At 37.7% G+C, this 15,212-nt stretch overlaps 1 protein-coding gene across 22 annotated transcripts in view; it reads left to right on the top strand.

Moving 5' to 3' along the window:
• CDC42BPB (CDC42 binding protein kinase beta) overlaps nt 1-15,212 on the top strand; it is a 94,662-nt gene that overhangs the window by 57,673 nt on the left and 21,777 nt on the right. For 12 of the 22 annotated variants that reach the window (XM_054826114.1, XM_054826113.1, XM_054826122.1 and 9 more), the window contains exons 10-22: nt 332-495; nt 595-714; nt 2,616-2,749; nt 4,316-4,558; nt 6,811-6,921; nt 7,378-7,622; nt 7,797-7,902; nt 8,487-8,611; nt 9,458-9,563; nt 11,158-11,306; nt 11,926-12,020; nt 12,108-12,187; nt 14,771-14,860. In XM_054826114.1, the coding sequence (XP_054682089.1) occupies nt 332-495; nt 595-714; nt 2,616-2,749; nt 4,316-4,558; nt 6,811-6,921; nt 7,378-7,622; nt 7,797-7,902; nt 8,487-8,611; nt 9,458-9,563; nt 11,158-11,306; nt 11,926-12,020; nt 12,108-12,187; nt 14,771-14,860 (1,768 nt within the window). Of the gene's footprint in view, nt 1-331; nt 496-594; nt 715-2,615; nt 2,750-4,315; nt 4,559-6,810; nt 6,922-7,377; nt 7,623-7,796; nt 7,903-8,486; nt 8,612-9,457; nt 9,564-11,157; nt 11,307-11,925; nt 12,021-12,107; nt 12,188-13,589; nt 13,641-14,770; nt 14,861-15,212 lie in introns of all 22 variants that reach the window. The other 10 variants (XR_008577220.1, XM_054826108.1, XM_054826107.1 and 7 more) reach the window with 1 other exon arrangement.

Below are 15,212 nucleotides of genomic sequence, written 5' to 3'. Positions count from 1 at the left end.
GCTTTCTGTTCTGCTTACTTCGCTGTCAGGTAGTAGTAACCATTGGCATAGGACTGTTAACGTTTTCAGTCATTCAGGCAGTTTGTGAAGTGAATGTACATCAGCATCACTGATGTCCTGAATGCAAGTATCTTAATTCTACTGCAGCATTACATATGGTAGCTAGGGAATAATAATTTATCTACCCTGACAGTTGTCTCAATAGTAACAATTACTGCACTAATTGTTCTTGTAAATTTAAGGTGCGTATTTGGCGGAATCCCAGTGTGTCACTGCTATAGACTGCTGTGAGTATTTATTAAAATGTTCTAATTTATGTATTTGTTTTCAGCTCTTTATCTGATAGAGGCACTTTGAGTGCAATGCAGTCTGACACTGTAACCAAAGATATGGATGTACAGCGTGACTTAAAGAACACTTCACAAATAGAAGGCTATGAAAAGAAAATACGGAAATTAGAGCAAGAAAAGCAGGATTTGAACAGAAAGCTGCAAGGTTAGTGGTTTACATTTGTTGGGATTCTTATCTCTGCTCATTGGGAGGAATTGGAACGTATTTTATTGAAAATCTTTTCCTTCATTTTCTGATTTTAAGAATCTACACAGACAATGCAAAACCTCCAGGGTCCAGTGTGTGTTACAGTAAATACAAGCCGTGATAAGGAGATAAAAAAATTAAATGAAGAAATTGAACGGTTGAAGAACAAATTAACAGGTAGGCCTCTGGCATGGTAATTATAGTAATGCAATTTATTTTGCTTATTATTTGTTACCTAGTAACATTATGTACTGTGTTCTGGCAATAAGTAGAATTAATGTTCTTGAGGTGCTGAAAAAAAAAAATGGTGGGTTTTTTTTTTTAAATTCTCCTTCAATATCAAGAGGCATTTCACTTTTTCCAGATAAGCACTTTCTTTCACTTCCTTGGCCTACTAGAATATACTAGCATGGGGAGTACGATGAATTGTGTGGATGAGATCAGTTAAATATTTCGTGTGATGTTCGTTTCCTTAAAAATTTCAGGAGATCCTGTTCTCTTACTCCTCCTCTTTGGGGGGAGTATTGTTTTGGAGAGGTTTTACTGGAGGTAGGTGTAGGAGACACTAGGGAGAGAAGATTAGTTGTTCTTTAGTAACATAAGGGGATAGGTGGGGGGATGTATAATAATAGTTCACATTTAAATATTTCTGAGCTCCTGCTCCCTTAGTGTTTCTGTCTGGTGATGCATTAATTAGGAAGCACTGAGCATTGCAGAAAAACAAATACTGGCATCTGTCCTGAGAGAAGACTGACTCATCCATATCACTGAAAATCTGTTGCTTGACAATGCTATTAGTTTATCCATACAAACCTCCTGTTCATGTCTAATTTTTAAGTGGAAATCAGTGATAAACAAAATGGTAGTTTTGAATCCTAATGACCTGGCTGAGAGGTTTATAGGGGCCCGTCATATAGCGTGAGTTCAGATGCTGAGTTTGCTGATGCTGATTTCCTCCGCGCCGCCCCCCCCCCCGCCCCCCCCGGCCCCCTTCCATTTGGCAATATACTCCCTTTTTGTAGGTGCATGCATTGCAAAAATCAACTCGGCTCTAAGTAGATTATCCTTCAAAAAAAAAGCTATTCTTGTGTATTCTGGAATTAGATTTGAGTCAAAATAGGTAGATTAAGGTGCTACTTCTGGAAATGGTTCAGGTTTATCCTGCTCTTCAGCTGATGGTGTCCTGTTAAATTTAAAAACTAGCTGTATGGTCTGGTTTAAAAAGAAGTAGTATTGGTTCGTGTAGAGTGGGAGGATGTTTGTGTTGAAATGAGAAAAGGAATATTAATTTAATCATTACAGCAGTGCTTGGATCCCTGAATAGATAGGTCCAATTTCCTGTTCTGCCACAGACGTCAGTGAAACTTGAGACAGTTATTCCCTGTGCAATTTCTTATGTATTTGTTTAAAAGAGGTAGTAATTAAAACCAAATGGAGAATGGCAGTTCATTTTCTTACCAGCTCTAAGATGAGCAGAAATATATAAAGGTAGTTAGTCTGTAGTACTTAGAGGTGATAATTTCAAATCAAATTTGTTTAATTTTATTTGAGAGTAACGGGAGAACTACCAGGAGAGCATACTGCCATAAATATGGGCAGTCAGGTCTCCAGCCTGCCTTGTGCAGGATGGTATTTCCTTCCCAGATTGTGAGTTCTTGTCTACTCTGGGAAATAAATAGTCCTCTCCTGTCTTGCTGGATGCACTGATGACTGTAGCCTTGCTTGTCAAATAATGAAAACTATTTAGGAGATAAATTACTAAAACTGGAATTCAAACAACTCAAGTTTAATTCAATGTTTTCAGGGGCTAGGAGTTGCATTCCTCAAAACAAAGCCCTGTGCTAAGGCTTTTTCACTTCAAGAGATCACAGTCTTTGGGAGGATTTCTTTAATAGGCTGAGAAAGTTAAAATTATATGGAGCTGTCAATGCCCCCAAATTACATTAAACTGTCTAGAATTGTGGGAACGGGGAAAAAGTTGATTTTTTCCAAGCAAAGTGATGCCAGTTCAAGTAAAGTTGCTTGCTTTATTGGTGTAAATTTGGGACCAGTTAACTTTAATGTGTATTAATCTACAGATATAAGTAAACTGGAAGGACAGCTTGCAGATGCAGTGGCTTTTCGACAAGAACATGAAGACTCTATACACAAGTTGAAAGGACTAGAAAAACAGTGCAGAGTACTGCGGCAAGAAAAGGAGGACCTTCATAAGGTATAGATCCAAAGATACATATGTTTAAAAATGATCAGGTAAAGTAGTTATAGAACAGTTTTGTTGTGATTGCAATTTTAGTGGTTTAAATGCTGCTTTTTAAAACTGCACTGAGATGTTAATGAACCTGTTACTTTCATTAGCAATACAGAAGTTTTCCAAAGTAGCACACTTTCTTTTCTGGAAGTTGATAGGCATCTTATTTACTTCAAATGTGTTCTGCTAGATAGAACAAACACATAAAGAATGGGTTTAGTTTAACTGTTTAATTATTCATAGCTGTTTCAATATACACAGGAGTTAAATTCAGATCTATGGCTAGTCATCAGTCCCATAGATACCAAAAAAGCATGCATGCATATATATATATATGAAAGAGTTAATAGGACTAGGTCACTGCTCCAGCTTGAGCCCACTTACTCTTTGTAATACCACAAGGTTAATTATTGCTTAAGGCTGAGGATGACTTCTGTGTAACTGCTGAGTTTATTTACTGTTATGTAAATTACCCTTGCTTCCTAAAATGTAACAATATCTTAGTGTAAGTCAGCAAAATATTTTGCAGTAAAGTAAATGGGGGTTTGCATATACTCCATACCACTTTCAATAACACCAAAAAAGCTACCTATATTCAAACAGCTAGTTTTGGAAAAATCTAGCAGCCGTATCGTTCACGTGGCATTTAGATGGACCCAAAAGTAATCCATGGGCCAAAATCTCTGGGGTTTTTGCCCACTATAATTTAACAGTCTCTCTTCTGTCCATTAATCAGTGATAAGGGTTATAAGGGTTATTCACCAGGGTGTATGAGTAGCCGAGAAGGCAAATCGGCTTCTCCTGATATGAACACATGCCTTTTGGGAGGTTAATGAATGCTCCTGCAATATTCCTGCTGTTAGTAGAAGTTTTTAGAAGTCCTTGGGCGAGTATACATTTATTCTGTTGTCTAGTTCTGCCCTTTTTCTTAAATTCCCCCCCCCCCCTTTTAAATTATTTTAGGTAGAACATTCAATTCGTATTTTAACCTTTTAATTTTTGTTAACTACTTGCTGTAAAGGAAACACTTTAATTGACAGTATAAAAGCTATTAGAGCTTCACAGTTTGTTCTAAGGAATCTTCCTCAGTTTTCTGAAGAATTTCACAAGATTTGCTGCAGCATCTCAGTGCTGGTACAGTGTATTTGATTGAATGTGCTGCCTGCTAAAACATTCCTTTAAAAAAAAAGATTACTATTGTGCAGGTACGTGGTAGTAATCTGAAATTAAGTTATTTAGAAGTGAAGTGGCCTTGTGTGGTCAGATTTATAAGACTTCTAGAACAGCAAAGGTACTCTTGGAGCTGCCACACTAGAAGCAGAATAACTGCTGTCTTAGTATGTTGTTGCTGCTGCTTATCCGAAAAAACCCCAACCCTTTGTGTAAATTATTATAAATAATATTTAAAAAATTATGTGAGGTGGTTAAGCTTTCAAGTCATGCTTATGTAGGTCCACTTCCTTTCTTCTTGGAAAGAATCTACAGAGTTCAAATGACTTTTTTATTATTATATTTTTTTATTTAAACCAGCAACTTGTAGAAGCCTCAGAGAGATTAAAGACACAATCCAAAGAATTGAGGGATGCCCACCAGCAAAGAAAGCTAGCTGTGCAGGAGTTCTCCGAGCTCAGTGAGAGGATGGGAGACTTGCGGTCCCAAAAGCAGAAGCTGTCCCGTCAACTCCGTGACAAAGAAGAAGAGGTGGAAGTGAGCATGCAGAAAATTGATGCTATGCGACAGGACATCCGTAAATCGGAGAAAATCAGAAAAGAGGTAGTGTGCTGGTTTTGGCTAGGATAGAATTCATGTTCTTCACCGTAGCTGGTATGGGGCTGTGGTTTGGATTTGTGCTGAAAACAGTGTTGGTAACACAGGGATGTTTTAGTTACTGCTGAGCAGTGCTTACACAGAGCCAAGGCCTTTGCTGCTCCTCACCCCACCCCACCAGCGAGTAGGCTGGGGGTGCACAAGGAGTTGGGAGGGGACACAGCCGGGACAGCTGACCCCAATGACCAAAGGGATATTCCATACCATATGGTGTCATGCTCAGCATATAAGGGGAGGGGGGGACATTGAGAGTGAGGGTGTTTGTCTTCCCAAGTCACTGTTACACATGATGGAGCCCTGCTTTCCTGGAGATGGCTGAACACACCTCCCTGCTGATGGGAAGTGGGGACTGAATTCCTGGTGTTGCTTTGCTTGCGTGCGTGGCTTTTGCTTTACCTATTAACCTGTCTTTATCTCAACCCATAAGTTTTCTCACTTTTACTCCTCTGATTCTCTCCCCCATCCCACCAAGGGGGACTGAGCAAGTCGTGTGTGGTGCTTAGCTGCTGGCTGGGGTTAAACCATGACAGGTAGCTTGATAAAATAGTTAATAATAACGTGTTTCAGCTGCTGCTTATCCAGTATCTCACATGTGATTGTACTGAAAAATCGGGACTGTTAACAATAATTTACTCTGTCCATCTATAAGATATTGCCCAAGGAAATTGCCCTGGTAACTCTTCCATATAACTTTTCTACAGTTCACAAAATAAATCTTGAATTTTTTTCTAAATGTTTTACTGATGTATCAGGAAACAAAATGAGTTGTCTTTTTTTGTTTGTACTCAGGCTGATTTTAATCTGGGGGAAGCTATTCTTACTATATGACCATATTCTTAGTTCTCATGTTTTGATTCTTGTAGACTCTGACTCATAGCTTAATGCCTTCATGTGCTTTAAGATTGGAGTATTCTGACTTTTTTTTTTTTCTACTGCATTTTCTCTTCAGCTGGAGGGAGGAATAGTGATTTAGACTAAATAGGTGGTTTTCCTTCATCTGTAGTTAGTCATTGTAGAGAATGTCTGTAATATCTTTAAGCAAGTTAATTTCCAATTAGTATTCTAGGCAATTTATAGTTTTACAGAAGATGAAGTGGATAACCCAAAGAGGGCATAAGAAACAACTATTGTGGTTAACCCAGAGTGTTTTAATCACTGAAAAATCATCAAATTTTATGTATTCTCTGGGTGAAATGTAGAAGAGAAATTGAAGAGCTTCATAAACATTGCTAGAAGACTTCTAGCAAATTAAAAAGCAGTCTATGAAAATGTAGTAAGAGATGAAGTTTCTCAGACTTTTATCCACGAATAAGAAGTGGTTGTTAACTGGGAAAGGCAAAGGTGTCTGTGGCACCGTATTTGGTGCGTAAGGCTGTGGCACCTCATCTCTAGAGTGGAGTGCAGCAGGCATTCAAGTGTTGTTGCTTAGTCAGTTAAATATATCTCTGCAGGGCTTTATAATCTCCTGTCTTTGGTCTTATAAATTCCTCTGCTCTCCCTTTCCTAACAGCTATCAATCTTCTATTCAGAACATAGTCTATAAGTTCATTATCTTGGCCCACTATTCTAAATAAAACAACTTTGCTAGTTGAATTTGAATGCAGAAAAACAAATCTTACTTTTCCTGTCAGGTTTTAAAACTGTGCCTCTATTGCTTGAACTGCAACAGTTGCCTTAGTTGCTGCTAAATTGTCTTTCTGATAAGCTTTCTGAAGTCAATAAATGGATGATCAAGCTTATTTTGTTCCATAATTGCAAGGTAAAAGTGTTCAGTGTTTGTATTTTATGTACTTTGCAATAATTTGGCTCAAAAGTCAGTGTTTTTAAGCTGCCTTAGTAGACCGAGGCATGGAGCTGACCTGTAAATGTGGGGGGCTTTCTTCTTTCACAACTGCAATGACTTCCTAGTGCTGTTTCCTTCTCTTAGCATTAATAGAAGCTGTGCAGTTATCCCTGCACATACTTGGTGTAGTTCACGTCAGTACAAAAAGTCATACAGTAACAGTTTTACTGCATGAGACAGATGGATGCCTGGATCAATGAAGGCAAAACAATTATGGCATTCTGAGATGACTGTTATTGTGGTGTAACGTAAAATAGAAATAAGGAAAAACTTGCTGCTTGTTCATATGGAGGAAAGGAATGATACAGATAGCACTATCTTGTGTTGAAATGACTTAAAAATACCTTCATTGCAGCTGGAAGCCCAACTTGAAGAAGTTGTAGCAGAAGCATCAAAAGAACGCAAGCTTCGTGAGCACAGTGAGGTCTTCTCCAAACAACTGGAAAGTGAACTGGAAGCTCTAAAGGTTACATGTTTTTTGACAAATTTTTACTCATAGCACAGGAGCTGCAATAGTTTTGCTTACTCAACTGTTGATACCTCAGGGAGATTTAAAAACTACAGCATTACTAGAAGCCTGACCTAACCTATTCAGATTTATTTGGGGTTTTTTACTTGAAGTATTTTAATATCTCATTGGACACTAATGTCTTGAAGATGTCCAGTTTATGAATTCTAAGCAGATACTAAACCAACGTGGTCCAAAATTTGTCTCTGCAACCCATTGGAACCCCTTATTAGAGCTGTGTAATCACAGCATCAGTTAAGGGGCTGAATGCTTGGATACAGGCACCTTTTAAATTACTTAGTGCCCAGATAAATTTCCAAGGTGCCACCAACTGGACAATTCTAAGTTTAAATAATGTTCCCAAAATATAAAGATCATAGTCTCTTCCTGATGGTTTCTCCTCTTCTTCTGCAGCTGAAGCAGGGAGGCCGGGCAGCAGGTGCCACACTAGAACATCAGCAGGAGCTTTCCAAAATTAAGTCTGAGCTGGAAAAGAAAATCTTATTTTATGAAGAGGAGTTGGTCCGACGAGAAGCATCACATGTTTTGGAAGTTAAAAATGTGAAAAAGGAAGTACACGATTCAGAGAGCCATCAGCTTGCACTGCAGAAAGAGATCATGATATTAAAGGATAAATTAGAGAAAACAAAGCGAGAGAGGTAAGCTTTTGGGCGTGGGTCATTAATTATGGGTTTCTTTTTTGTGCGTATTGCATTGCATAGGTATCTGTGCAGGATGGTACTTCACCTTAACTATATTCCTTTTTGAAAACCCGTCTACAGGGTCGGTGGTGTTACAGTACAAGTGTTTCTGTTTCTTGTCCTTCTCCTTAGGCACAGTGAAATGGAGGAAGCAGTAGGAACAATGAAAGAGAAATATGAGCGTGAAAGATCTATGCTCTTGGAAGATAACAAAAAGCTAACAACAGAAAATGAGAGGGTAATTATTCTAGGAAACATTTTTAAGCAAAACATTCTTACTTTGTTACTTTCTGATGTTGAAGTAGTCTACTCATTGATCTGAAGAGATCTGTGAATGTTCAGGCAATATCTGAATAAAACAAATGTAGTTTTCACCATGTAAATGTCAAATCTGGCTAAATAGTAACTTTACCATCTCAATACATTGGGGTTTTTTGTGGGATTGATTCCCACAACTCAGAGGCACCACCTTTTGATTTCTTCATGAAGGCTGTACGGAGAGGGAAGCATTTACAAAGACTGTCTGCCTTCCTGATGGCTTACAGATAAGCCTTATTCCTCTTGATGGCCTCTACACTCACTGCTTCTTTTCCTTTGATTTGGATTGTTTTGTGTGACCTGGCAATGTGTTGTTCTTTGCTCAGGAGCTAGTCTGCAGTTCCACAAGAAAATAATAACTTCCGGTTCTTTGGTCTGTGTTAGAACATCCAGATAGCGCAGGGTGGTCCTGTTTGTTCAGATTCTATGGATGTATAGACGCACACATACGTAAAAAGTCTGGAACTGACATAAGCCATGAGTGAAATTAAACTTTTGTTTCAGCTCTGCTCCTTTGTGGACAAATTAACAGCACAGAACAGACAGCTAGAAGACGAGCTCCAAGACCTAGCAGCAAAGAAAGAGTCTGTTGCTCACTGGGAAGCTCAGATTGCAGAAATTATTCAATGGTATGTGCTGTTTAGAGATCAAGATGGCCACTTTCAACTTCTGATTGTCGTCTTTTAATGTATAGCCAGGCCCTTTCTGTGTGTCTGGGATCAACAAAAGAAAGCATTGTACTTCTGAATGTTGATTAATTTTCATAAATTCATTCAGGAAGATGTCATGATTTAAAAGGTCCATGTTAACATATAGAACCGCACTAGCTGTACTTGAAAAGCACTTGCACTTAATTCACTCGTCAATCCTTCCCTCTGTTATGTGCTGTTTAAACCAGCAGCATGCTGCTATTTTCAGCATGCAAGACATTTGGTCATCTATACGTGTCTCCTGCTTGAAATTTTTCTGCTGGCTGAAGTTGAATGTTGCTGCAGGCAAGGCCTTGGTTGAAACCCGCTGGCTTGGCAGTGGTTTTCAGTTAGATTAATTTCTAGTTTCTGGCTAATATTTATGCCTGAAAAAGTATTTCAGCTAGTGAGTGGAGGGGGATATGGTGAAGGGATTCATAGGATGCAGATATCTGCCCTTCTGGATGTTACAGAAGGACTTGAGGGGTAGCCTTTATAAAAATTGAGCAAGAAATATGCAGATAATATTTCAAACAATAACAGTGAAAATCTTGCTGATGGCGGAAGGAAAACTTCAGTTTCCCTAGCAACTGCCACAATCAAGAGAATCAGATAAAAGAAAAATCTAAAGCAGGCAATCTAAGATGTATTCAGTTTTCTGTTGCTGGGAGAGTTTTCCCAGCTCTGTCCATTTCTGTTATGTCCCTAAATCCAGTGCAGACACTGATCGTTTGGTGGTACGAGCCATGAAACTGTTAAGTAACAGTTTTTGTAATTGTCCAACAGGGTAAGCGATGAGAAGGATGCTCGTGGCTATCTCCAAGCATTAGCGTCCAAGATGACAGAAGAACTAGAATCGTTGAGAAGTTCCAGTCTGGGCTCACGAACACTGGTAAGAAAATAGCAACCGCTTGGGCGGTTCTGGGGCTGTCTAAGAAGCTACATTTTTAGTTTCAGCTGTCTGTTCATAATCAGAATTCTTTTCTAATAAATCCTCTGCTCTGCTTTCTAGTTTTTATCTATTGTTTGTGAAATTCATCTAGGTAATCTGATCAGAATTTGATAATTAGAGAGCAGTTGTTTCATAATAATACCTGCCATCACAAACTGCTTTAAACAGTACAGAGAAGAAACAATAACTTAAACTGTTAATGGGGAGTACAGAAATGTACCTTGCCACGTTAGATGCAAGTGAATAATTTTAATTGTCATTACAGTAAGATAACAGTAAGTTTTCTTTTGTGAACAAGTATTAGGTGATTGATACTGTTACAAACTAGTGATGCACTGGGAGCATGTAGCTTTATTTACATGCAGAACAATGAGACCTTTATGCCATAATTTTCCCATACAGTAGTAACATGAATTCCCCCCAAAAATCTGCAAAATAGAAGATCCTTCATGAAGCAGTATGGTTTCAAAAATGAAAATACTGTTTTGCCTTGGTAGGTACTAGATACCTACCTAAGGAAAGGGAGAGCCATTTGCAGCTGAGCGTGGAAGCCCACGTCCCTAGCAGTGCCAGTCAGCACAGTCTGCCATGCAAAGGCACAATCTGCTGCTGGTTTATACAGATAAGAAGTTACTCATCCCTTCCAAACTTATGAATAGGGGAAAATAAGAGGAAGTTATGCCTTCCTATGAACTAACATTTGCCTGCATCATAAAGGGACAATTATAATGTTGAGAGGTTTAATAGAAAGATTGGATCAAATGCAGTTGGCATTTGCTTCTTAGCTACTGCCAGAATAAAGAACACTGTCTCTTCTTTATATTGCAACTGGTTTGGTAACTTCAGCAGAACCTCAACATAAACAAATGCCTCTGATTTTCCTGACTGTTATTTGCAAGTTCATGCAAGAGATGTCCATTAGGGAATAGCAAAAATGTAGTCCACACTGAAAAATGCTTGGAAAAGCTCAGAAAATAAGCTTTTGAGGGTAATAGAGCAGAATTGCATAGTGTATGCAGACATAGTTTATGCCACTTAGCAAGTGTAAGAATTGTTTAGGAAAAGGTTCTAGGTATCTTGGGTATCTCAAGATCCAGATTATTTCATTTTTTCATGTTTTTGCCATTCTTGGTATGTTTTAAATTAGTATGTTTTACATTAAATATTTGTGTTTTTCTAATGTTTGATAGTCCAGTATGTAACTGTGCAAGTTTTATACTCTTTTTCTAGTTTGGACAACAAAAACTATCCATTTTCAATGGTTTCTCTCGGTTTGACTTCCATGCTTAGTGACCCAGCTTTTTGTTTTCAAGCATATTGTGTTAGTGGTTTAACCATTATAAAAATTGCTCATTACTTTATTTTTGTGTAACAAATTCTGACTATGGACTGATTTCCATGTAGCAGGTATACCATCCATAAGTAATTTAAAAGAGCATTCTCTGAACCAGTGTGAAAGTTGTTTTATGTCTTTAACAAGAATAGAAATGTCTTTAAACAGCTGATATTAATATTCAGTAACTTACTGCAACAGGATCCACTTTGGAAAGTGCGACGCAGTCAGAAGTTGGATATGTCAGCTAGGCTGGAATTACAGTCTGCCCTTGATGCAGAAATTCGTGCCAAACAACTAGTTCAAGAAGAGCTACGAAAAGTTAAAGATGCAAACATATCTTTTGAAAGGTAATAAGGGCTTTGGTTCTGTTTGGGGTTTCATGTGCTGCTCTAAACTACTGGTTAGAATAGTAACTTCCCTAAAATGGCCCCTTGTGCCTGGGATATTGGACTGCACCAGAAAGATCCCATTCCACAGACTACACACATCTTACATAGTCAAATGAGATCTGTAAAAATTTCTTCAAGGAAACATTTCACTACTGTGAATAGCTTGGTAATAAGATGTGGATCTTGGGCACCTGAGGAAAAAAAACATAAGAGCAAATTCAAAGCAAATTCACTACCTTTTCTTAGACTAACTGGGGAGTAGACATGTTCTTGGGAATTAAAAGCCAAACTACTATTAGAATAATTTTGTTTGGCAGATAACCGCAACAATAGCCAGAGTCCCAAGTACAGTTTTCACTGTCTGGTCAAGTAGTGAGGTGTCTATTCGGGGAGAAAATAAAATTAATCAGCCTTAAAAAAAAAAAAGGCATTTTAAAAACCCACCACCAGTCCTCAAAAAAAAAAAAAATTTCCAAAACTCTTGAGATGTAGAACCAGAAGCGAACAACCCTGTGCACTGGCATTCCTGCCTTTGAGATATTTCAGATTGCATTTTGATCATATTATCTTGCTTTAGTAAATTAAAGGAATCGGAAGCAAAAAATAGGGAGCTATTGGAAGAGATGGAAGGTTTGAAGAAAAAACTGGAAGAGAAATACAGAACAGATTCAGGTAATTAAAGTTACTGTGGCTTAACAGAGTTCTGACACCACCTGCGCTGTTGCCTTTTAGCTAAGCCTGTTCTGCTTTGGGTTTTAGGTCTCAAACTTCCAGACTTTCAAGATTCCATTTTTGAATATTTCAACACCTCTCCTCTTGCACGTGATCTGACTTTCAGAGTGAGTTATTACATAAAATAACTATAAAATGTGATACCTGAATTATATTTTTATTACATAAAAGTAATATTTGGGCACTGTATGCCACATTTGGATCTGGCATATTAGCCAAATAGCGTGACGCAGAATTGGATGTCCAGTAGATGTCAGATTGCTTGGCATTTTGTAGGGAAGCTGGCACCTTTGGAAATATTCTCAGAAGTTCACATTACTTATTTCCCATTCTGACTTCTTTGTTTAGGTTAATCTCAAACATATTCAGGGTTTTTTGGAAAGGCTGGCACACCCTGTTACAAATAAGGGATTAAATGCTTTGCAGTTGGAAGATGCTGATTAATACAAGGAAAAGTATTCACACAGTTCAAGGAGTGTTTAAACAGATATGTGAAATTGTTGGCTCCAGATCTTAATGGAGTGGTTAGAGTAGAAGGAACTGGGAAGAGAATCAGAGGACCCGCAGATGTTGGTATAATAAGTTTATCGTGACACACCCTCTGATCCTTAGAAACCTAATGATACAAATCACAGCTCCAAGTGGGCGTTTTAGTTAAAAAGGTTTGTGCATTCCCTGAGGAAGCAGCTGTGAAAAGGCAACACTGAATCACGTTTCCTTACTTCATGAACTCTTGATTCACGAAGATTTTCTTGGATGTTTATTTGCAAAACACATAGTTTAGGATAAAACCAAGAGCTGGAACTGGAAAGAATAATCTGTTATGTTTCTGGAGCTGAGTTAAAGGGGCTCAGGTTAAAACCTCATCAGTCTGCTTAGATTTTATGCCTGAAATGTGTACTCTATTTTTTATTATTTTTTTCAAATTTTCACTGTCGCTAAAAAGAAAGCATATGGACACGCTCTAATATTTACATACACTTTGTGTATGTGCTGTTCCCAGTCACAAAATGTCCACGCTGGCTTTCTTGCTGAAGCAGCAAGATGTGCTATATGGATGAGGTGGAGGGAAGAGAGAGAAACATGATATATGCTACTACTGGAATAATAATTTTTATCTACTGACCTTGGTATTTTAAAACATTGCTTTAAAAAGATATACCAGATATACTTAAAACAGTAACATGTAGAATATCAAGCCCATAACTAATCAAGATTCCATTCTACAGATACTGCAATAGATATATCGTTGCTATGGAAATGCAGGTGGCATTTTCTGATGAATTACATTAAAATTGCTAATACTATACTTAATGACTGCCATTAACATTTTTTTTCACATGTACTTATAAAGATAGTCTGTGTCATCTGCTCTGGGTTAATTTAATTTGAATAAATATCATTTGGCCATATAAGACATTTTATTTAGCTAGCCTACTAATACTCTATCTGAAGTTTTCCTGTGGGTGATAAGTGATCATTTTTATCCCTCATACCGTTACAACAAAGGATTCTGTTTCTTCTTCGTCTACATCTTCTCTGCTAGCCTTTTGGGAAGAAGTAAGTTTTTGCTAGTAGTTTTGTCTCCGTATTTTGTTGTGACCTGTCATAGTGAAAATGGCCTTCTAAAACTAGATATTTTGCTTCCTTAACTTCTCTATAATTTAATCCACTAAATAGAGCTAGTTTAGTTTTCTTTTAATACCTCTTTACAGGCTAACTATTTTATATTTTGACTATTTATATAGCTAAAGCTGAATCACACTTAGCATTGGTAAATAGTTCATATTAAATAATGGTATGATTTGATCTTAAATGGCCCAGCCCTAGAAATCAATTCATAACAAAAAAAAAATGACAAATATCTGAACATATTCAGTGAGCTAACTGAACTTGAGCCATCTTTCTGTCTAAACTGGCTGGGAAGTGAGTGATTCATTACTTGTTGCCTTTAGTACTAATTACATCATTGATGTGAAGTCTAATCTGATGTTTGTTAATCATGATTTTTATGATGTCCTCAGAGTACAGTAATACAGTATCCTACTTCCACACCCAGCTTCTTTAGCTCTGGAACTGTAGCATACTTCCCCCTTGTGCTGGCAATTAGTAGTTGCTAATGTAAGTGTGAAATTAATAGAAGACTTGTAATGGATGCTAGTCTTAAATTTTGGTGAAATATAAGGCAATGTGATTAAGTAGGCATGATTCTTTTAATGACAGAGGCCAACCATTTTTAAACAACTTTTTACAAGACTGCGTAGTACTACTTTAAGAATTTTTCTTGTGGCAGAATTGCTGGCTGCTGTGTGCTAGAAAAATCCTAGTGTAGTAAGCTACCATGAGAAATAAGCTGATTTATGGATGATTGCCAAGCTTCTCAAACATCCTTCCATACCTGCGTGCAAGAGATTAGACACAGTCTCGCTGGGACAAGGCCGTTACAGCATTTATGCTGCCTACTATGAGGTTTTGCATTTCAGTACTTCCAGCTTTGCAGCTTTTCCATCAGGTGGCAGGGTTTGTTTTAAGGAAAGATTTTTTTTTTTTTTTCAGAGTGGAAAGTTGGTAGATGTGTGTGTACTGCATATAGAAATCAGCCTTGGGTTTTGTTTCCATGTTGTTGATGTGAGAACACTTCATCAGATCTGTGGTGTTCTAATCTAACATGTTTGCTATCGCTTTTACAGACCAGTTCTATTAGTGAGCAGGAAACACAGGGTCCCAAGTCAGAAGTTTCACCATCTACTTCAGTTGTAACTGCAGAGCAACAACAAGAAGTAAGAGAGCCGTTATTTTACCCTGAAGAGTAATTCACTAGGAGGTCTTTCTGTCTTGTTCATGATAAATATGTATTGCAGCATTCATTATGAAGAAGCAGGATTGAATGTTGCTTATTTGCAATGTGTCAGTGTTAATTGCACCTGCTTTGAGGACAGTTGCAAATGAAACCTTTTTGCTGGCTCTGTGTATGTTGATGTACCTCATTTTCATATGTTTTCTGTATTGCTGCTTGTTTGTTAGTGTGCAGGCTTTCCTGTGAGTGCTTTAAAACACAATCTGTTTCTATTAAATCAGAATGGCGATGTTTATGACAATTAAATTTTTGATAATTTTCAAAAAAGAAAAAAA

This window comes from Grus americana, chromosome 5 (genome assembly GCF_028858705.1).
Source record: "Grus americana isolate bGruAme1 chromosome 5, bGruAme1.mat, whole genome shotgun sequence".
Lineage (NCBI taxonomy): Eukaryota > Metazoa > Chordata > Aves > Gruiformes > Gruidae > Grus > Grus americana.
This window is presented reverse-complemented; position numbering and strand designations above follow the sequence as displayed.